At 40.6% G+C, this 21751-nt stretch overlaps 1 protein-coding gene across 1 annotated transcript in view; it reads left to right on the plus strand.

Moving 5' to 3' along the window:
* Positions 1-21751, plus strand: part of IQGAP2 (IQ motif containing GTPase activating protein 2) — a 439708-nt gene that overhangs the window by 247780 nt on the left and 170177 nt on the right. The window contains exons 5-9 of the mRNA XM_042781321.1: positions 5365-5432; positions 5751-5864; positions 6552-6730; positions 11792-11879; positions 20918-21081. Of these exons, the coding sequence (XP_042637255.1) occupies positions 5365-5432; positions 5751-5864; positions 6552-6730; positions 11792-11879; positions 20918-21081 (613 nt within the window). The remainder of the gene's footprint in view (positions 1-5364; positions 5433-5750; positions 5865-6551; positions 6731-11791; positions 11880-20917; positions 21082-21751) is intronic.

The following is a 21751-nucleotide window of genomic DNA, read 5'->3' on the forward strand; positions in this document are numbered from 1 at the left end:
GGGTTTGAACCACCAGACGTCTGGTTAGCAGGCAAGTGCCTTAGCCACTATGATACTGCCTCAGAAACCCAAGGAGGGGTCGCTGTGAGTCAGGTCTGACTCGATGGCACATAACAACAACAACAGTGAGCCTGGAATAAGAGGCAGAGCTGAAGCCCATGGTTGAGCCTCCACCACCCAGTGCCTAAAGCAGACACTCTAAGATAATAAATTCCTGTTAGTTAAAGCCATCTGCTTGTGGTATTTCTGTTACAGAAGCACTAGAGAACCAAGACTATACCAATTACAATGTCACTGAACTGGGAAAACCCTAAGATATGGTGTCTATTAAGTATTTATAATTTTTTCCAGTTATGCAGTTTATCAGTCATTATTTTTCTCCTAAGCAATGTTGCTTAATAATACAGTTGACAGTAGACCTTTTTCAGAATCCTAAGGGAAAAGAGCAAGAAAATTAACTAATTCTCATCCAGAAGAGAAGAGGATTTTGTTAATTCTTTACTTACAAAGAATATACAGTCTCTGTCTTGGATTGAATTGTGTCCCTCCAAAATTATGTGTTAGCTTGGCAGGGCCATGATTCTCAGTGGTTTGGCAGTTAGGTAGTGATGTGATCTGATGTGATTAGCCAATCAGTTTGTAAGGGAATTAAGGTGGGATACAGCACCCTTACTCAGGTTGTGGCCCTCATCCAACATAAGGGGAGTTTCCTTGGGATGTGGCCTGCATCACCTTTTATCTTAAAAGAGACAAAATGAGAGAGAAGTGAGGGAAGAGAGACCTCACTCAGTACCATTGAGAGAAAAGAGCCAGGAGCAGAGCATGTCCTTTGGATGCAGCTCCACCCCTTGAGACCTTCTAGATCCAGGGGAAGATTGATGTCAGGACATGTATATCTCCAAGGAGCGTCAGACCCTCAGATGTTGAAAGGAGACAAGGGCCTTCCCCCAGAGCTAACAGAAAGAGAAACCCTTTCCCTAGAGCTGTCAGCCTGAATTCAGACTTTTATCCTCCTAAACTATGAGAGAATAAATTTCTGTTTGTTAAAGCCATCCACTCATGATATTTCTATTATAGCAGCACTAGATAAATAAGACAGAATTTGGTAGTAGGAGTAGGGTGCTGCTCTATCAAACACCTAAAGTATGGAAGCAGTTTTGGAATTGAATAAGGAGGAGAGACTGCAAGAATTTTAAGGTGCCTAATAGTAAAAGCAAGGAGCTCTGGTGGTATAGTGGTTAAGGCATTTGACTGTTAAAATGTCAGTGGTTTGAAACCACCAGCTGCTCTGTTGAAGAAAGATAGGACAGTCTCCTTCCATGAAGATTTACAGCCTTGGAAATCCAATGAGGGTCACTATGAGTAGAAATCAACTCAATGCCAGTGAGTTTGGTTTTTGGAATACTAAAACCCTAGATTGACTTGAAGAGATTGTTGGTGGAATTATGGATGACAAAGGCAATCCTAGTGAGGGCTCAGAAGGAAATGAGCTGCAACATCAGAGATGGTACAGAAGGTGAGGTGAGAAGCAGCAACAGAGAAATGGCAGCAGTAAAACCAGACCAGCACAAAATAGTACAGGAGCTAAATGATGGAGTGAGAAAGCTCAGTGGTTTGAGGCAAGAGGCTTCCTGGTGGTGTGGGGTGCTTTGGGTCACTTGTTGGTGGAGCTAGGCTTTCTGACCCACAGAGTGAGAGAGCTGAGTGTCTTCAGGCCATGGCTCACTGGTGGAGTGGGGTGCCTCCGGACACTTAGCAGTAGAGCTAGAGAGCTTTATAACACTTTCCCAAGCAAGGCAGAGGCCAGGCAGGCCTAAAAGGCCTTAGGGGCCATGTGGCCACAAAAGCAGGATCTGAAGAGACAACACAAGAAGCAGAGCTGCCTCAGTCTCGAAAGAGTAGGACCACAACCACTGGCATCTCAAAGGGTGGGGCTATGGCTTCCTAAGTTTCAAAGAGTCAGATCTTTACCAACTTGGGTCTGAAGTATGGGGCTGCCATTCACAAATGCTAGAGAGATAGGGCCAGAGCAACTGCCCAAAGCTGAGGAGGCAGGGTCGCCATGCCCAAAGGGCAGAAGAATGGGTCCTTCCAGGGAGCAGGGGTTGAGAGGGTTGGGTAACCACTCAGTTGGACTAGGTGAGTGGGGCCACCCAAAGCTGAGGGAGCAAACTTGCAGTCCCAGTAGGTCTGGGAGGCAGAACTGAGGCGTAGGGCCAAGGTACCTCCACCCAGAATTCAGAGAGCATGGCTAAAACCCAGAGTCTGGAGGGCAGGACTATTGCCCAGCTGGCCTGGGAGAACAGAGTACTTAATTAGTTCTGCTAGGTTTTTGACTTGCTTGGTGCCAGTTCCTTCTTTCCCTCTAACTGCTCCCTTTTATAATGGAAATGTCTACCTTGGGCCTATTGCTTTCATTGTACTTTGGAGGCAAGTAACTTGTATTCTACATTCACAGGTGAGGAATTTTTGCCCCAGGGTAGAATTTGGATTTGGTGTCAATTTAAGACTTTGGGATGATATGATGGGGTGAAAATGTTTTGTACATGGCAAAGACATGAATTTTGGGGACTAAAGAGTGGAATAGATTGAATTGTGTCCCCCAAAAAATGTGTCAACCTGGCTTGGCCATGATGACTCTTAATTATGTCATAATGTAATTTAATAATTTCTGTTAGTTAAAGCCATCCAAATGTGGTGTTTCTGTAAAAACAGCACTAGATAACTAGGAATACAATTTGACATTGTGTACTGAAAGCCCTCATTGTGGGTGTTTTGATTACTTCCTAGTGCTGTTCTAAGAGGCAATACCACAAATGGGTGACTTTAACAAACGGGAGTTTATTTTCTTAAAGTGTTGGAGGCTAGAAGTTTGAGTTCAAAGTGTCAGCTCTAGGGCCTGGGTGAAAGCCCCTCAACCTTGGGCTTCAGCTCTGCCTCTTGCTTCCAGCCCCCTGAAGCTACAGGTGTCTCTTCACTTAGGCAGCCCCTGGCTACTGAAGCTGACAAGCCCAAGGTAGACAAATAAAATGGCACAGTCCCAGTATTACCAAACAACACAGCAGGCCACTAGTTCAAGTCCACAGACAGTCCCAAGATCAGCAGGAAACATGGCAGGCTGCTAAATGAAGACTCGACTGCATGCAGGTCCAAATGTCCAAAAAGCTGCAGAGACCTTTCTCAATGCTTCTCCTTACATAGTGGAAGAAGTCCACATCCCTGAGGCAGCTACTCAGCTGCTTGTGACAGATTCCACCTTGGAGGTGATTGCCAGTCTCATCATGGGGAATAACTATGACCAGCTGCCCAGCCACTCAAAACCAGGCCCAGCCAAATTGACATATAACCTTAACTACACAGTGGGTATATCCCTAAAATCTGGCAGTTTGTTTTTAGGTATATGTGTGGGTCTGTATATAAATAGATTCACTGTAGTATAATTTGCAACAGTGAATAACTGGTGACCATCTAATCGAGGGAGCTCTGGTAGCATAGTGGCTAAAGCACTTGACTGCTAACCAGGAGGCTGGCGGTTCAAAGCCACCAGCCACTCCTCGGAAGGAAGGTTGAGCAATCTACTTCCGTAGTGATACTCCCTCGAAAACCCAAGGAGGGGTCGCTATGAGTCGGGTCCGACTCGCCGGCACATAACAACAACAACATCTAATTGCTGAGCAGCTGGTTAAGTAAGTTGTAGTACACTTGTGTTATAGAACACTAAGTAGGTTTATAGAATAGATATATCAGAAATAAAATTAAGAAGAGTTATATAAAAATACTTAGTGTTTAATTCAGGGTGGTAATTTTCTGTGTAATTTTTTTAACCACTTCTGCTTTGTGTGTGTGTGTGTGTGTGTGTGTGTTTCTGATTTTTCAGGTTACATATTACCTTTGATTAATTGCCCTCCCCCAGAAATCAAGGAAACTGATGGCATACTATTTACATTAACTGATTATACATTCTAAGGGTTTATTTTAATAGCAGTAAGAAGGCTGGATCTTAAACTCTTTTAATGTGTTTTAGTAGGAGCTCTGGTAGCATAGTGGCTAAGACACTTGCCTGCTAACCAGACGGCTGGCGGTTCAAACCCACCAGCCACTCCTCGGAAGGAAGGTTGGGCAACCCAACTTCCGAAAGAATCCTGCCCCCGAAAACGCAAGGAGGGGTCGCTATGAGGCGGGTTTGACTCGACGGCACATAACATAACAGTGAGATTTTATTTATTTTATCAAGTACTCAGGTCATGTCACCTCAACACGTGAAGTGAAAGATTTCCAACCATCAAAATCATTCAGTTCATTTTCTCACATATCATCAGTGCCTGCTGTCAAGTCAGTCCCACTCATGGCTCCCCATGTGTGTCCAAGTAGAACTATGCTCTGTGGCTTTTCAGTGTCCGGTTTTTTAGAAATAGATCATCAAGCCTTTCTTCTGAAGTCCCTCTGGGTGGACTCAAACCTCCAGCCCTCCTGGTCACTGACAAGCGCTTGACCGTTTTCACTACCCAGAGACGCTGTGCCATAAACACTACTGAGTGATTTCTAATTTCTAATTAAAATCTCACAAATTCTAAACTTCAGTTCAAAATTGATAATAATGTAAATACAGAATTTTGTAAATTGGTCTGTAGGATTAATATTGGGGACTAGGCTGGGGAGACAAGGATAAATATGGGATAGAAACTATGGCTTAGTGATTCAGTAGAAAAAGCCACTTAACTATAGATTTTCATCTTCTCTGGTAGAATTTAGCTGGCAGCCCTCATTTTGTCAGGTTACGGATAGGTAATGCCTGCCATCTTTACTGCCTAAGGGATTTTTTGTTTTGCTCTATACAATTAAATTTCTATCTTCCACTTGGCAATTTGCCTACTTCATAGTTTATCCTTGATGTACCCATCCACCGATAGTAATCTTGTCATTCTGTTGTTTCAAAAAGTGTAAAACAAATGTTTTCCCAAGGGGTATATAGTATTTGGAGGAATATTGAGGGGAAGAAAAGTATTCAAGCTATACTTGCAATAGAATTAGAGTCATATAAAGAATATCCAAAGACATAATTACCGTTTAGATTACCTGCCTTTTTGTATTAGCTATGTTTCTTGTTCTCCCTACAAGTGGATAATGGAGAGCTAGTCAACTCCCTAGAAGGACTGTGTGCCATAGGAGACCAATCTCCGGGACTTAGGAGTTCTAGACCAGGCTCTGCAGGGGTTGTGTTACCTTAGGACTCAGTTTCCTCACCTATGAAACGAATGGTTGAGATACAATGATCTCTTAGGTCCTTCATTTAAAAAACAAAAACAGACAAACAAAAACCTTTGATGATGATAAAGTTTGATAATTTTGTGTTTTGTCTTTCAGTTTATATCTGTTCAAACTAGGAATAGCACCCCAGATCCAAGACTTGTTGGGCAAAGTAGACTTCACAGGTACTACTCATTATCTATATATTTATTATATTTTACTATCTCATTAAGAAAATTTACCAGTTACGTTTGTTTACTTTTGATATATTCATCTTTCTTCCTCTGTATTTAAAAAAGAAAACATATTTATCTTACTTGTACTTAGCTGAATTCCCTTTTCCCCCTTCATTTGTGAAATGAGAAACTAAAGTTGGTTTTCTCTTAAGGCTCTTGGTTAGAACAGCCCTACCTTGTGATGAACACGTTTCTGGATATGAATATATTCATTCCTGCCTCCACCTCCATCTGTGACTTTCTTTGATATTTGTATTATTCTTTCAGAGGAGGAAATCAGTAATATGAGAAAGGAACTTGATAAATATGGAATCCAGATGCCATCTTTCAGCAAAATAGGTGGCATTCTGGCTAATGAACTGTCCGTGGATGAAGCTGCTTGTAAGTCTTGTTTAAAATCCTAACTTGTTGTTAACTTGAGATTGACTTAGACTTTAACTGTTGATTTTAGTTACATGGAATTAGATATCTAGAAGATATTTTAAGCACCCTGAAAGCTTTTATTATATGCATCTTAGATAGTTAATTTGAGGATATCTCAATATACCAAATAATTAATTGTGGACTTGAGAGATCTCTTGTGCAATGTGAATTACGATGTTCTGGGAATAGTGCTATTCTCCAAAATATTTCTTTACTTTTGGTGTCCTTAAATTTTAATGGGCACAATAAAATATTATTTAAAAAAAAAATTTTAGTGCTAGTATACATTATTTGAGGTCTTTTAGTGTTACAGGCTAAATCACAAGTATCTCTTGGTACAAGTATCTCCCTAACAAGAGAGCAAGAACATATCTTCAAACTCCAGTGGTTGGCAGAGTGCTTGATTTATGTTAGGCTTTTGATGCAAGCTGAATAAATTAACAGGGATTACTTAACAGATGCTGAAAACAAAAATAGAAGACACATGTCGAGAGGGTGTCCAGAGAGGTACTCCACAGTATGTCTGAGGCATGCTTACTGGAAACCAAGGAAGAAAGTAAAACCACTTGAGTTTACACAGAGTCAGTGCAACTGTCAGATTTGCCTTTTGCTGATAAAAATCCCTTTTGCCTCTTTACGTTTTAGTGCACGCTGCAGTTATAGCCATTAATGAAGCTATTGAGAAAGGAATAGCAGAGCAGACCATTGTAACGCTAAGAAACCCAAATGCAGTTTTAACTTTAGTGGATGACAACCTTGCGCAAGAATATCAGAAAGAACTCTGGGAAGCCAAAAAGAGAAAAGGGGAAAATGCAAAACTAAAGGTATTTAATGTATTCTAAGTAATAAATATAGTTGTTACTAGTTTGCAAAAGCTTTAATATGAAAAGGGGTATTTTTAAGTTGACTGCTTTAGAAAGGACTCTGGTCTCTGTAGCCATAGGCGCCTGGTTTGGATGAAATGTAAAAGAAGTGCATGCACTATATAAGGAAATTAATCTTCCTTTTATAATGAAAATTATGAGTTGGGAGGGTTGAAGATCATGTCACAAACGTACTACTTAACAGAAAGTATGTTGTTGTTGTTGTTATGTGCTATCGAGTCGGACCCGACTCATAGCGATGCCTCCTTGGGTTGCCGAGGCAGTATCCCTATGGAATTAGATTGCCCCATCTTCCTTCCAAGGAGTGGCTGGTGGGTTTGAACCGCCAGCCTTCTGCTTAGCAGTCAAATGCCTTAGGCACTATGCTACCAGAGCTCCTATTTATATTTATTAGCAGAGGGTAAAGAAGCCTTGGTGGTACAATGGTTAAGGGCTTAGCTGCTGACTGAAAACACTGGCAGTTTGAACCCCACCCACAGCAGCTCCTTAGGAGAAATATGTGGTGCTCTGCTTCCATAAAGATTATAGCCAAGAAAGCCCTAAGACAGTTCTGCTTTATATGGTCACTATGAGTCAGAATTGACTCAATGGCACGCAACTACTACCCCCCCCAAAAAAAAAAAAAAACAACTGCCATCAAGTCAATTCCAACTCATAGCAAGCCCCATTGGGTTTCCAAGGCTGTAAATCTTTATGGAAGTGGATTGCCTGCGGAGCATCTGGTGGATTTGAACTGCCAATCCTTTGGTTAACAGCCAAATGCCTTACCAACTATGCCACCTCATTTTCCTGATAGTTAGTCTTTTATATTTGAGGAAAAGGTATCCATTCTTGGCATGGTATCCTGCTCCTGATCCTAACTCCATTCTTACCACCTTCCCATCAAGTTAGTTACAGAAAACTTTGTCTAGACTCAGCTTCTACTTCCTTACCACCTTTCTTTACTTAAGCTCTTTCCATGTAAGTTTCAGCTCTATCACTAAGAGCAACCACCTTGTCCTATGGTCTTTTCTCAACTGTTAGCTTTCAACAGTCTCTGACCCAGGTGTCCCCACCCTGCCCCACCTGCCTGAAGATTCTCTGCTCCCTGGCATATGCTCTGTGCTGCCATGGTTTTCTTCTATGTCTCTTAGTGTCTCTTTTTCCTCCTCCTCTCCCTAAATAAGGGAATTCTTCAAGGTTAGACACTGAGTCACTCCTGTCTCTGATCTTCCTCAATTGATCTCATCCGCTTAAAGAAATCAGCTGTTCATTTTATACCAGCCCTTCTAAAATCTGCTTACTAATTGTCTTAGACTGAGTTCTCTAGAGAAGGAAAACCTGTTGTTGTTGTTAGGTGCCGTCAAGTTATCTCTGACTCACAGTGACCCTATGCACAGCAGAACAAAACACTGCCCAGTCCTATGCCAGCCTCACGATCCTTGCTATACCTGAGCCCGTCTTTGTAGCCACTGTGTCTATCCATCTCGTTGAGTGCCTTCTGCTTCTTCGTTGATCCTCCAAGCATCATATTCTGCTCCAGGGAATGGTTCCTTCTGGCAACATGACCAAAATAAGTGAGACGAAGCCTGGCCATTCTGGCTTCCAAGGACCATTCCGGCTGCAATTCTTCTAGGACAGGTTTGTTAGTCCTTTTAGAAGTCCGTGGTACTCTTAACATTTTTCTCTAACACCACAATTCAAAAGCATCATCTCTCCTTCACTTTTCCTTATTCACTGCCAGCTCTCATATGCATAAGAGGCAATTGAAAATACCATGGCTTGGGTTAGGTGCACCTCAGTTTTCAAGGAGAAATCTTTGCTCTTCATCACTTGAAAGGAGGTCTTTTGCAGCAGATTTGCCGAATGCAATACATCATCTGATGTCTTGACTACTGCTTCCATTGGTGTTGATTACAGAACCAAGTAATATGAAGTCTTTGACAACTTCGATCTTTTTTCCATTTATCATGAAGCTATTTATTGGACCAGTTGTGAGGATTTTTGTTTTCTTTATATTGAGGTGTAATCCATACTGCAGACAGTAGCCTTTAATTTTCATCAGTAAGTGCTTCGAGTCATCCTCATTTTCAGCAAGCATATATGTGTATATATATATAGCAAGATAGGCAGACAGGCAGACAGATAGACAGACATAGAGGTTTATCTCAAGGAAATGACTCATACGGTTGTAGAGGCTAGCAAGTCCCAAGTCCATGGGTCAAACAATAGGCTGGAGGCTTCTCCTGACTCACATAGCTTGGGCTGAGAAACCCAAGATCAGCAGGTCAGATGGCAAGCTGCTGGCTCACAGGCTGTAGAGACTGGCGAATCTAAGGTTGGAAGGCTGCTGGATCACAGACCGTTGAGGCCAATGAATCCCGATTGATAAGCATTTTAGCAGGCCACTGACTCAAGTCCAAAGAGCTGCAGGCCAGATGATGATGAGCTGGATGTAAGACCTAGATAGAGCAGAAAAGCAGAGAGCTTTGCCAGAACATCTATATATATTAGATATAGTCCATACCCCCAGAAAACTCCTTTTTAACTAATTGGTTGCTCATAACAGATCTCATCATGGGGGATGACTACATCATAATTGCCAAACCACTGAGAATCATGACCCAGTCAAGCTGACTCACAGCCTTAAATGTTGTACTAATGCTACTACAGACATTGTCACCCCAGGTCCCACAGGCCCTGAACTCACCACATCAGAAGATTGCTCTTCTCACACATGTGCCCCTTCCTGACTTCCCTGGTTGGGAACAACTGTGACGTTGTCACAGAACTTATTTTATGCCTCCTATGTTTTATCTTCAAAATAAAACTCCTCACAATTGGACCAATAAGCAACATCATTATAAATGAAGAAAATATTGAAGTTATCAAGGTTTGGATTTTATTTAGATCCACAGCATCCATGGGGGCAGCAGTCAAGACATCAAACAACACATTGCATTGGACAGTTGAGCTGTAGAAGGCCTCTTTAAAGTGTTAAAAAGCAAAGATATCACCTTGAGGACTAAGGTGCACCTGACCCAAGCCATAGTATTTTCAGCTGCCTCATATGCATCTGAAAGCTGGACAGTTAATAAGAAAGACTGAGAAAGAATTGATGCCTTAGGATTATGTTGTTGGTGAAGAATATTGAATATACCACGGACTGCCAGAGGAATGAACAAATCTGTCTTGGAAGAAGTACAGCTAGAATGCTCCTTAGAAGCAAGGGTGGTGCAACTTCATCTCATACTTTGACATGTTATTAGGAGGGACCATGGACATCATGCTTGGTGAAGTAGAGGGTCAGTGTAAAAGAGGAAGACCCTCAATGAGATGGATTGACACATTGGCTATAATAGCAGGGTCAAATAGCAATGACTGTGAGGATGGCACAGGACCAGGCAGTGTTTTGTTCTGTTATACAGAGGTATGCTGTGAATTGGAACCAACTCAGTAGCACCTAACAACAACAACATGTCTTTTCTGGAATCCCCCCAAAAATTAAACCAAACTTACTGCTGTCAAGTTTGATCCGGCTCATAGTGACCCCTCCTTGGGTTTCCAAGGCAGTATCACTATAGAAGTAGATTGGCCAACCTTCCTTCTGAGGAGTGGCTGGTGGGTTTGAACCGCCAGCCTTCTGGTTAGCAGTCAAATACCTGAGGCACTATGCCACCAGAGCTCCCTCTAGAATGCCAGGTGGTGCAAATGGTTAAGCAGTCAAGTACTAGCCAAAAGGTTGGCAGCTCAAACCCACCTTCCAAGACACAATTTGGAAGACAGTCCTGGTGATCTGCTTCCAAAAGGTCACAGCCTTGAAAACTCTATGGAGCAGTTCTGCTCTGCACACCAGTCAAAATTAACTTGATGGCAACTGAGAACAGCCATGTCTTTTCGAGAGTACTTGAGTGTTAAAACTGTTGATGCACTCAGCTGCTAACGAAAAGGTTGGAAGTTCAAGTCTACCCAGAGGTCCTTAGAAGAAAGACCTGGCAAACTCCTGAAAAGTTAGCCATTGAAAACCCTATGGAGCACAGTTCTTCTCTGACACACGTAGGGTCACCATCAGTCAGGATTGATACAATGGCATCTAGTTTTTACGTGCTATCCATTGCTACATTCTGTTGATTTTCTCTTGCTTTGAATCCATTGCCTAGGCTTTTCTGTCTCACCATGCTAGCCTCAGTCTGCCCTTCAGCCTGACTCCAGGACTCTTGCAGCACTTTGATCACAGCTCTCCCTGCTTCCTGTCATTCTCCAGGCCAACTGCTCTCAGACTAGAGACTGCAGAGTTAGTCTTTTAAGTATAGATCTGATGTCACCCCACCAGAAACTTCAGATTCCCTATTGCCTACTAAATTAAGTATAGACCTTTAGCTTAGCCTTCAAAAGCCTCCATGATACCCAACTAATCTCCTTATCCATTTGGCTAACCCTGGACGTACTCCCCACACTGCAACCAAGTGCCAAGCCTTCCCACCTTTGTGACTAAATTCTGCTCTCTGCATCCTATCTCCCATCTCTGCCTTTAACATTACGTTCTTCTTCTAATCCCCCCTCAATTGTTGAATCTCTTTAAAAATTTCCTTCCAACTGGGTGTGAATCCTTTTTTAAATACTTGTGCTAGTTCTCCTATGGAATCTATCCTATTCTGTTTGTAGTTATTATTTGTGTTCTTGATTGTATTAGGTTGAATCATATGAAATTGTCGATATTTGTCTGTTTCTGATCTATACAAAAATGGCAGTACCAAATGGTCCAACCTTATGTTCAAACAGTAACATTTTCCACATTAGATACTTAGTTCTTTTCAGCGAGTCACTGGGTTTGTTGTTCATTTGTAACTCTTGCAGAGTATATCTAACTCCAGTGCCTTGCATAAAGCAGGCACTTCATAATTCCTTGTATTGAATTCAGATGAAAATCAGTGATAGGTTTTTATGACTCCGCATTTTTGTTTTTATTATCGAGCTTTGGAAGCTTTAACTCCAGAAGTCAATGAAGACTTTGTTTTGCAGAATAGCTGTATTTCAGAAGAAGAAAGAGATGCATATGAAGAACTGCTGACGCAAGCAGAAATCCAAGGCGGTATCAATGAAGTCAACAGTAAGTAATGGGTTGTATGAAGGTAAACAGATACTTCCACTAGATACAAACTGCTTTGCCAGAACCCCAGTACAACTCTAAACTTCTGTCCTTATAAAAGCTGCCTTTCATGATAAAAAAAAGTTGTATAAATGTCAGTATTGCTCTAACCTATGGTGCATCATTTGATAGTTTTTTTTTTTTTCTTTTCCAAGTGCATTTTATTGAAATATAATTTATGTACAGTGAAATACACAAAACTAAAGTGACATGGGTCAGTCCTTTTTTTTGTATGTGTGTGTGCAGTGTTCCCTCCCTTCCCTTCCCCTCCCACCCCTGGTAACCAACAAAGAAGGTTTCTTTCCATACATCCTTGACTTTTTACAATAATGAACTAATACTATGTTTGTCCATCTGTGATTGACTTCTTTCACTCAGCACAGTGTCCTCCAAGTTCATCCATGTTATGCGGTGTTTTGCAGATTCTACATTATTCTTTAGGGTTGTATAGTATTCCATTGTGTGTATATACGACAGTTTGGTTATCCATTCTTCTGTTGATGTCCACGTAGGTCGTTTCCATCTTTTTGCTATTGTAAATAGTGCTGCAATGAACATGGGTGTGCATATATCTGTTCTTGTCATGGCTCTCACTTCTTTAGGATATATACCTGGTAATGGGATTGCTGGGTCAAACGGTATTTCTAATTGCAGCTTTTTAAGGAATTGCCATACTGTTTTCCACAGTGGTTGTATCATTTGACAGTCCCACGAGCAGTGTATGAGAGTTCCAGTCTCTCCACATCTTTGCCAGCATTTGTTATTTTCTGTCTTGTTGAACTTTGCCATTAGTGCTGGGGTGAGATGGTATATCTTGTTGTTTTGATTTGCATCTATCTGATGGCTAATGATCATGAGCATTTCTTCATGTATTTGCTGGCTGCCTGAATATCCTCTTTGGTGAAGTGTCTATTCATGTCTTCTGCCCATTTTTTAATTGGATTATTAATCTTTTTGTTGTTGGTGTGTTGGACTTTTCTATAAATTTTAGAGATAAGTCCCTTGTCAGATATGTAATTATCAACAAATATGAATTTGTTACTGTCATTTGGTTATGTGCTTTTTTGTGGTGTTGATTTCTTTGTTCCATATAATTTTTTGTGCTGAGCTTGTTTTGTTTATGAATCATGTTATCACTTCCTTTGTTGCTATTGTTTTAGTATTTGCTAAATATTTGTACTGGTCCTCTTTTTTATTTTAATGTGAAGGTTTATCATTTTTCTTTGAGGTTACCCTGTGATTTATAGTTGCTTCCCAAGTTTAGAACAGTCCATTCTATCTTGTAGCTGTCTTGACTTCCTTACCATTCAGAAGTTCTGTAACTAAACAGTTTTTTCCCTCTTTTTGGTCTTCATTTGTCAGTTGATGTCTCTGGTTCCCTGTTTACAGTGTTGTAGGCTTATTTACTTTGGACACTTCTATAACTGGGTTGGTTTCTGGTTTATGTCATCATGTGTGTTAATGATCAGTTGTTGTTTGCTGTTGTTGCTTCTCTGTCCAAAGGACTCCCTTTAGCATCTCTTATAAGGTTGGTCTGACTTTAACAAATTTCCTTAATTTCTGCTTATCTGGAAATGTCCTAATTTCACCCTCATGTTCCAGGGACAATTTTGCTGGGTATATAGTTCTTGGTTGGAAATTTTTCTCTTTCAGGGTATTATATATACCATCCATTCTTCTTGCCTGCATGGTTTCTGCTGAGATCCAAGTTTAGTCTTATTGGTTGCCCCTTGTAGGTAACTTTTCATTTTTCCTGTGCTACTTTTAGGATTCTTCTTTGTCTTCGGTTTTGGTGAGTTTGATGATATGTCTTGGTGATTTTCTTTTGGGGTCTATCCTGTTTGGGGTCCGTTGGACTTCTTGAATGGATATATTCTCATCTTTCATCATACCAGGAAAATTCTCTTCTAACAAATCTTTGACAATTTTTTCTGCAGTTTTATTTGTCTCTTCCTGTTCTGGAATTCTGATTACATGTACGTTATTCCTTTTGATGGTAGTCCACATGAACCTTAGGCTTTCTTCATTTTGTTTTGATCTTTTTTTCTGATTGTTCCCTTTCCAAAGAAGTATTGAGGTATTTGCCTTTGATCTCACTAATTCTGTCTTCCATTGATTCAATTTTACTCCTTTGCTCATTCAGTGAGTTATCTATTTCTGAAAATTTAGTATTAATAATCTTCTAGATTTCTTTGTGTAGGTTTTGTATCATTTCTAATTTTTCATTTATTTGTCATTTTGTTCTTGTATTGTCTTTCAAAATTGTTCTACGGTTTTCTCTGTTTTCCTCCATTTTTTCAGTGTGTCCCTTGATCTATTTCTCAATTCATTGAAGGTACCTAAATATAATTTTTTTGAATTCCTTATCAGGGATTTCCAGTGCTGTGTCTTCCTCAGGGTTGTGTTTTGGGTCTGTATTCTGGTCCCTTTTTTTTCTCCTGCTTTATCTTCCTTCTTTGTGTGAATTGTGATGCTCTGTTGTCTCCGAGACATTGGGACTTTTTTGTGTTTATATTTAGTTGGTGATTTTATGTTGGAGTGATTTGCCCATGATTTTCATTTTCTTTGTTTTGTTTGTATGTTATCTGTTAAGCAGGGTACTGTGCTGTGTTCCTCTATTCACCTGTTATACATTCACCGCCTGTCTCCTTTACCATTGTCTGTCTCCCATATGTCCCTGCTGCCCTTGGCAAATGGAGCCTATTCTTAGGTCCCTGGAATCTGAATGAGAATGCTATCACTTTAAAATCCAAAATGGCCACTATTCATGAACATTCAAAATGGCTGCACCCACTGTCACTTAAATATCCAAAATGGCTGTCGCTTGTAAACATTCAAAATGGCTGCACCCTCGGTCACTTTAAATATCCAAAATGGCTGCCACTTATAAACCTTCAAACTGGTTGCACCCTCAGTCACTTTAAATATCCAAAATGGCCACTGTGTGTAAATAATAAAAATGGCTTCACCCTCTGTACAGCCAAAAGTCCATTGCTCAGGTTTTCTCCCTCCTTGCTATTTCCCTTCCTAGTCATAGGCCACCAGTATAGTCATCCCTGCACCCCTTGGAGACCAGGCTGATCTTTAGGTCAATTCTCAGGTTCCAACACCATTTGGAAATATTCAGGCTGTTGGTCCTGTCAGAGTAGCTGACAGTCCACTGCTCCAACCATCTCTGTACTCACTGTTTTCATTCAGGTTTTGCCACTAGTCGGTACCTAATCCACTTCTGCATACTTCCTTTCAAAGCTCAGGGCTCCAGGATTATCTTCTGTATCTCTGTCAACTGGTTTCTCTTTTCTTTGTTGAAATGAGTCTGTGGAGCTTGTCTGCCTATTCCACTATCTTACCAGAAGTCACACCATCTTCATTTGGTAGTTTGCCATTGAGCTTTAGTGATAATCTAGCCCCGAGTCCATGCAAAGTATCTCAAAGTATCTTGATGCTAATTTGATTGTACTTTCCTGTTTCATCAGAGGACAGTACATCTTATATTTTGACCCTCTCCCTTGGGTTAATCATAAAAGTTATATAATAAAGTATTGTGACTTAAAGATTATATAGTTCCTTGTTCATGATAATGTGATGGTATTCAGTTGGGGATTGTAAATGGTATTTGTGATATCTCTGGTTTTTTGTTTTTGTTTTTGTTTTTTCACTTCCCATTTGCTAATCTATAGTTTGTAAGAATTATTTGCTTTAGTGCAAGTGAAAGAGCTTTGTGTAGCTTTTGTCTAAGTGAATGATACGGTTGACAGGCAAGATAAAACCACATGTGGAAGATTTGAGTCCTATGCCCCTAAGCCCCTCTGGAATCTTACAGTTAAATAATAATTATTATTATTATTATTATTATTATTATTATTCGTCTTCTTCGTCGTCGTCTTCGTCGTCATCATCGTCGTCTTCGTCTTCTTCATCTTCATCTTCTTCGTCGTCGTCGTCTTCTTCTTCTTCTTCGTCTTCGTCTTCTTCGTCGTTGTCTTCTTCATCGCCATCTTCGTCGTCTTCATCTTCTTCGTCTTCATCTTCTTCGTTGTCTTCTTCGTCTTTTTCTTCGTCTTCTTCTTCGTCTTCGTTGTCTTCATCTTCGTCTTCTTCGTCTTTGTCTTCGTCTTCTTCATCGTCGTCTTCGTCTTCTTCGTCTTCATCTTCGTCTTCTTCTTCGTCTTCTTCGTCTTCTTCTTCGTCGTCTTCTTCTTTGTCTTCTTCGTCGTCATCTTCTTCGTCGTCGTCTTCTTCGTCGTCGTCTTCATCGTCTTTGTCGTCTTCGTCTTCGTCGTCTTCTTCGTCTTCATCATCTTCTTCGTCTTTGTCTTCGTCTTCTTCGTCTTTGTCTTCATTTTCGTCTTCTTCGTCTTTGTCTTCCTCCTCCTCGTTCTCCTCCTCCTCGTCCTCCTCCTCCTCCTCTTCCTCCTCCTTTTCTTCCTCCTCCTCCTCTTCCTCCTCCTCTTCCTCTTTCTCCCTCTTCCTCTTTCTTCCTCTTCTTCCTCTTCTTTCTCCCTCTTCTTCTTCCTCTTCCTCTTCTTCCTCTTCTTCCTCCTCTTCCTCCTCCTCTTCCTCCTCCACTTCCTCCTCCTCCTCCTCATTTTTATTGTGATTTGGTGAAAGTTTACAGAGCAAATTCATTTTCCATACAGCAGTTCACATATACTTGTCTCATGACATTGACTGCCATTTCCACATGCAACAACTCCCCTCCCACTTCCTCCCCTCTTCCCTGTGTCCTTTCCTTCCATGCATCCTGCCCGCCAAGCTGTCTCCTTGTGCATACACAGCCCTCTGTTCTCCCATGATTGATCTCTCCAAACAGTGTATCTGCCTAATGTAAATGTTCAGTTCATATGCCTGTCTTTTGTTTGGCTGGAGGCCACAGGAGTAGGTTCAATTCCAGACCTAATGGGCAGCTAGGGGCCATAGTCTCAGGGATTTCACCAAGCTGTATCAGACCAGCAGACCTGGTCCCTTTATTTTTTCTTTTTCTTTTTTTTTTTTTAATGATTTTGAGTGTTGCTCCACATTGTTCTCTCACTCTGTCCAGGATCTTCTATGTAGATCCCCTTCCAAGTGGTTGACAGTTGAGGATCACATGGTGTACAGTTGCTTGGACTAATTGTTTCCATGCGTCTTTCATTTTCTTCATTCTTCTTTGCTCTGGATGAAGAGAGACCCATTGTTGTATCTTGATGGCTACTTGCAAGTTTTTAAGATTCCAGTCACTACTCACCAAAGTAGGATATGGAACAGTGTTTTTGTGTAGTATGTTATGCCAATTGAGCTTTATGTCCCCTGCAACCATGGTCCCAAGCCCACAGGTCCAATTACCCGCTCTCTGTGGGTAGCTGGCTGTGGACAAGAAGTGACTACAACCTTGTCCCTTGTCAGCTCTAGTATATACCTAGAAATTCTTATAAAATGTACAAATATATTTGTAGAAACATTGTCTGCCAACCCTATGCATGGTCATAGGCACACTCCCTCCTGCATAGACATACTTTATCATTCAGCCTGTCACCCATCTATCCACCCATAGATCAATGTTTGCCGTCAGTCATACAGTTAAATTTTTCTTGATACATAGTTCAGTTGTGTGACTGTAAAGAACAGAAAAACTCATGTTAACTAAAATAATTACATGCAGGTTTAGATACATTAGCTTTTTCATTAGTTTCCCTACCCCCACCCCCACCCCCTTAATAGAATTTATTACTACTGAGCACTTGAAGAGGAAATAAGGAATATTATTTGATTATTTCCTCCTGGTCAATCTGACAAAAAACTAATGAACAACCATTTTTCCCATTAATAAAGTATGTGAACCTTCTCCAAATTTATTACCACACTTCTAAACCTTGTCCTCTATTTAGCCACCTAGATGATTTTTGGGAGCCCTGGTAGCGTAGTGCCTAAGGCAGTTGATTGCTAACCCAAAGGCTGGCAGTTCATACCCACCAGCCACTCCTCGGAAGGAAGGTTGGGCAATCTACTTCCATAGTGATACCACCTCGGAAACCCAAGGAGGGGTCACTCTGAGTCGGGTCCGACTCGATGGCAAATAGCAACAACAACAACAGATGAGTTTTTGCCATCTTGAAGGGTCTTTGTTGCTCTTAATTCTTTCAAATAAACACACATCTGTAGGTGGTACTCAGAAGTCTACTCCTAAGTTGCTGGTAGAGACATATGCTGAATGGTTCAAATAGTAATCAAGGAAGCCCAAAGCAGGTTGGATGTAAATATCTAGGAGTTAACAACTGAACGTGTTTGAGAATTTACCACATACACATGTGTGCACAATTATGGAGCGTCATGGCTTGACTGTTTTTTCTAAAGGCAACACCTTCACATTTCTGGGCACATGTTCCTATTCTTTTATCCCCATTAAATCTTTAACGTGTTGACATTGATGCATGAAGCATAAATCCAAGTTTCTCCATCTGCTGTATTTGAAACCTGAGAATTGCATTAATGCTTGACAGAAATGAATTACAGGAAGAAATTAATATTTCCATTGAGCATGGGAGGCTCATCAGCCTAGTGAGGAAATGCTTCCATAGCCATTTACCATCCTTTATTTTTGAAGAGTTTATAAACACTAAAGCAGATTTCTTTTTCATGGTAGATAAACTGCCTTCTATAAATGTTTTCATACTTTTCATAATTTCCTGACCACAGAGCTAATGCCAAATTGGCATAGTGGCTATACTTTTTTTTTTTTCTCTTCCTATTTTTAAGTACAAGGAATCAAGTGATTTACAGTAATGGCATAACCAGCTGAAGCTGATGAAGGACATTACAATGTTTGATAGTTTTCATGCATAGGGCAGGATTATCCTGAAGTGTTTGATCTCTCCCCATCTGAAAATTTATAGTCTGGTAGAACTGAAAGTAGTCTTGAAGAAAACCCCTTTAAAGTGTGTTTTAGTCAGTGACATAACCGTGAGTTGATTGCCAGCTTTAAAATATCTGAGTATAACTCCTTGCACAAGCTTTTCCTCAACCGCATATGTTATTAAAATGTTGAGACATCTACATTACTTGCTGCCAGCGTAATGACATAAGTAACAGCTTTGGTTAGCAATGTCAGTGGCCCCGTTGTTAGAAGCTTTGGCTTTGTTTGAACTGTAATATTTAACTTGGTTTTGACACAATCATTTCATTCATTACCTGATATATTCTTTTAAGACCAAGATTGGAAATTTTGTTAAATGCAGAGTATAAAAGAGTGGACAAGCTTGTCTTATTTTTTGGAAGAAATGGTTTAGTAAGAGTTAAGAGTTTGTGTTTTTTTTTTTTTTTTAACTAAAGATGTGATTTTTCTGATATTTTTACCATTCAGCTGTAGAAACTCATATAATAGAGTTATCAATTGTGAAGCTACGTCCTATGCAGAGAACTCAGACACAGCTGGAAGGCCTTGGATAATTTTACCAGAGCCATGAATACCACAACCAACAACTGACCTTCCTTTCTGGAATTGTTTAGTTTGCCACTAATTCTAATGATAGAAAAGGAGTTTTGGGGTTCTTAGGGTCCTTTAAATTAAGTGTTAAGTTTTTTAGGGGGATGGCATGAAGGATTCTGTTAGTCATAAATATTTCCTGCTATTGAATGATGTCTCTTAGTGGAAAAGAATATTGAGGGAAGCTTCTTTTGAATGTATTAAGAGAAGATAAATTGTCTTCTGTGAGGAAGAGGTTAGACTGATCTTAGCTGTAGTCTGGTCATGTACCAGGCAGACAGACTAACCCTTGAAAAGCTCTAAAAATCTATGGGTCTGTGTTACTCCTCCTACCCCAAGGCCTTATTTATAGGGCAACATTCTTCTGGTTCTGTCTGGTTTGCTGTTCCCTGTTGGCAGAGTTCATCATTCATTGTTCCACTTGGCCAGTTATTCCATTTCTGAGGTCTGAAACCTAACTAAATCTGCTCTCTCAAGAACCTCAGTTTAGTTGCTAAAATTCAGGTTCTTTGTAATCTGTTGAACACTGATTACAACTGGGAAAGAGATCACATTTATGGTGTGTCACATAATAGAAGATTTTATTATAAAGGTGTTTCTGTGGTCAGGCTTTCGGGGAAAGATTTAAAAGTATTAGTAGAAACCTTGGAAGCACAATGGTTATGCTTTTGGCTGCTAACCAGAAAGTTGGCAGTTAGAACCCACCAGCTGCTCTGCAGGACAAGAAGACCTAGCAATCTGCTCCTGTAAAAATTTCAGCTTAGGAAACCTTATAAACCCTGTGGGCAGTTCTACTCTGTCCTGTAGTGTTGCCAGGAGTGGAGCTTGACTCAACAACACGCAATAAAAATAACAAATGTATTAACACAGAATCATTTAATGATATGAAATTTGTTATATTTAAAAAAATCTGAAATCATTTTTTTCTCAAGAGTAATATTTCATAGAACACAAGTTGAGGGAGAATGTTCTGAGAAATAAGTAATATGGACAGCTCATCAGCAAACTATCAGCATGACTGCTGTGGGTTAACCTTGGTGCTGAGGTAGATGGAAGATTGTAGCAGGGCAAAGCTTATTTCCAGTCTTCACGGAGCATAGAGTCTCACTGGGGAGGCGAGTCTGACCCACGAGGGGCGTTAGAGAACAATGCTTGCTGGAGCTGCATAACCCAGCTCTAAATATCATGGGAATTCAGAAGGTGTGTAGTTGACACAGACTGGAGCAATCATGAAGGCTTCAGGGAAGAGGTGGGACCAGAGCTGGTCCTGAAAGGAAGGCTTTCATGGGCAAGTCATGCTAGGCAGGAATGATCTCAGGACTGAGGTGCTTGTGGTAGGGACTTATTCTAGGATTGGACAGACTTTGCATTCCTAAGCTAACATTTCGAAGGCTTTGCCTACCCTGCATCTGCAGTGTCCCAGAGTTCATGGAAAGTGAGTGTGCTTAGGTTTCGATCCTTGGGAAGATGGGCTGGTTGGGTCAGGTGGTGGTAGAAAAAGCTGACGTTCTCATGGAGTGTTAATCCCCACCCTCAGGACAAGCTGCCGTGGACCACATCAATGCTGTGATTAGGGAAGGCGACCCTGAGAAGACTCTGCTTGCTCTGAAGAAACCTGAAGCCCAGCTACCGGCTGTTTATCCCTTTGCGGCTGCTATGTATCAGCACGAACTTTTCAACCTCCAGAATCAGAATGCTATGGTAAGTCAGTGAAGGCCACAGTTCTGGAGACATTAATACTCACATGCAAATGGTAAGGAAGGCTGGCAGGAGTGAAGAGGGATACAGAATCCTTAACTTGTACCAAACCCTGGAATCATTGTCCCAATTCCAGCAATTCCATGGCCTCCTGCCCTTTTCACTCCTGCCTTTAATCTTGATGAAGACTCTAAGAGCACAATTAGGATAATGAGGCTTTAACAAGCATACATGAAAACAGGTTGGTCCTGTTCTCTGTGATTTTTTAAGCAGAATTTTTTTAAACCGTACTAAAGTGGTGTTTTAAAACAAATACATAATGTTCTTGATTTAGAAGAGTAAGCTCTGAATCTTTTCCAGAAATCTGCATCTAAGAGCATTAAAACCATGGCTTTCAGTTTTGCAAATTTATGCTCCTTCATTTTATAATGGTAATAGACATTAATATATCGCATGAGGTTACAGTAATTAAGACTATGTTTACTAGCGCAGGAACAACTCAAACAACAGAAAAGAATGAAAAGTACTGGAAACAGAGCCAAGGATTTAATGTATGAGAAAGCTATTATTTCAAAAAAGTGGAAGAAGGATTATTTAATAAGCCAAATCCTTACAAGTGTTCAGCCATTTAGGCAAGAAAACATAAGCTCACTACACATATCACATGTCAGAA

The sequence above is a fragment of the Orycteropus afer genome, unplaced genomic scaffold, assembly GCF_000298275.1.
Source record: "Orycteropus afer afer isolate SDZICR_OR568_19922 unplaced genomic scaffold, OryAfe1.0 scaffold00104, whole genome shotgun sequence".
In the NCBI taxonomy this organism is placed as follows: domain Eukaryota; kingdom Metazoa; phylum Chordata; class Mammalia; order Tubulidentata; family Orycteropodidae; genus Orycteropus; species Orycteropus afer.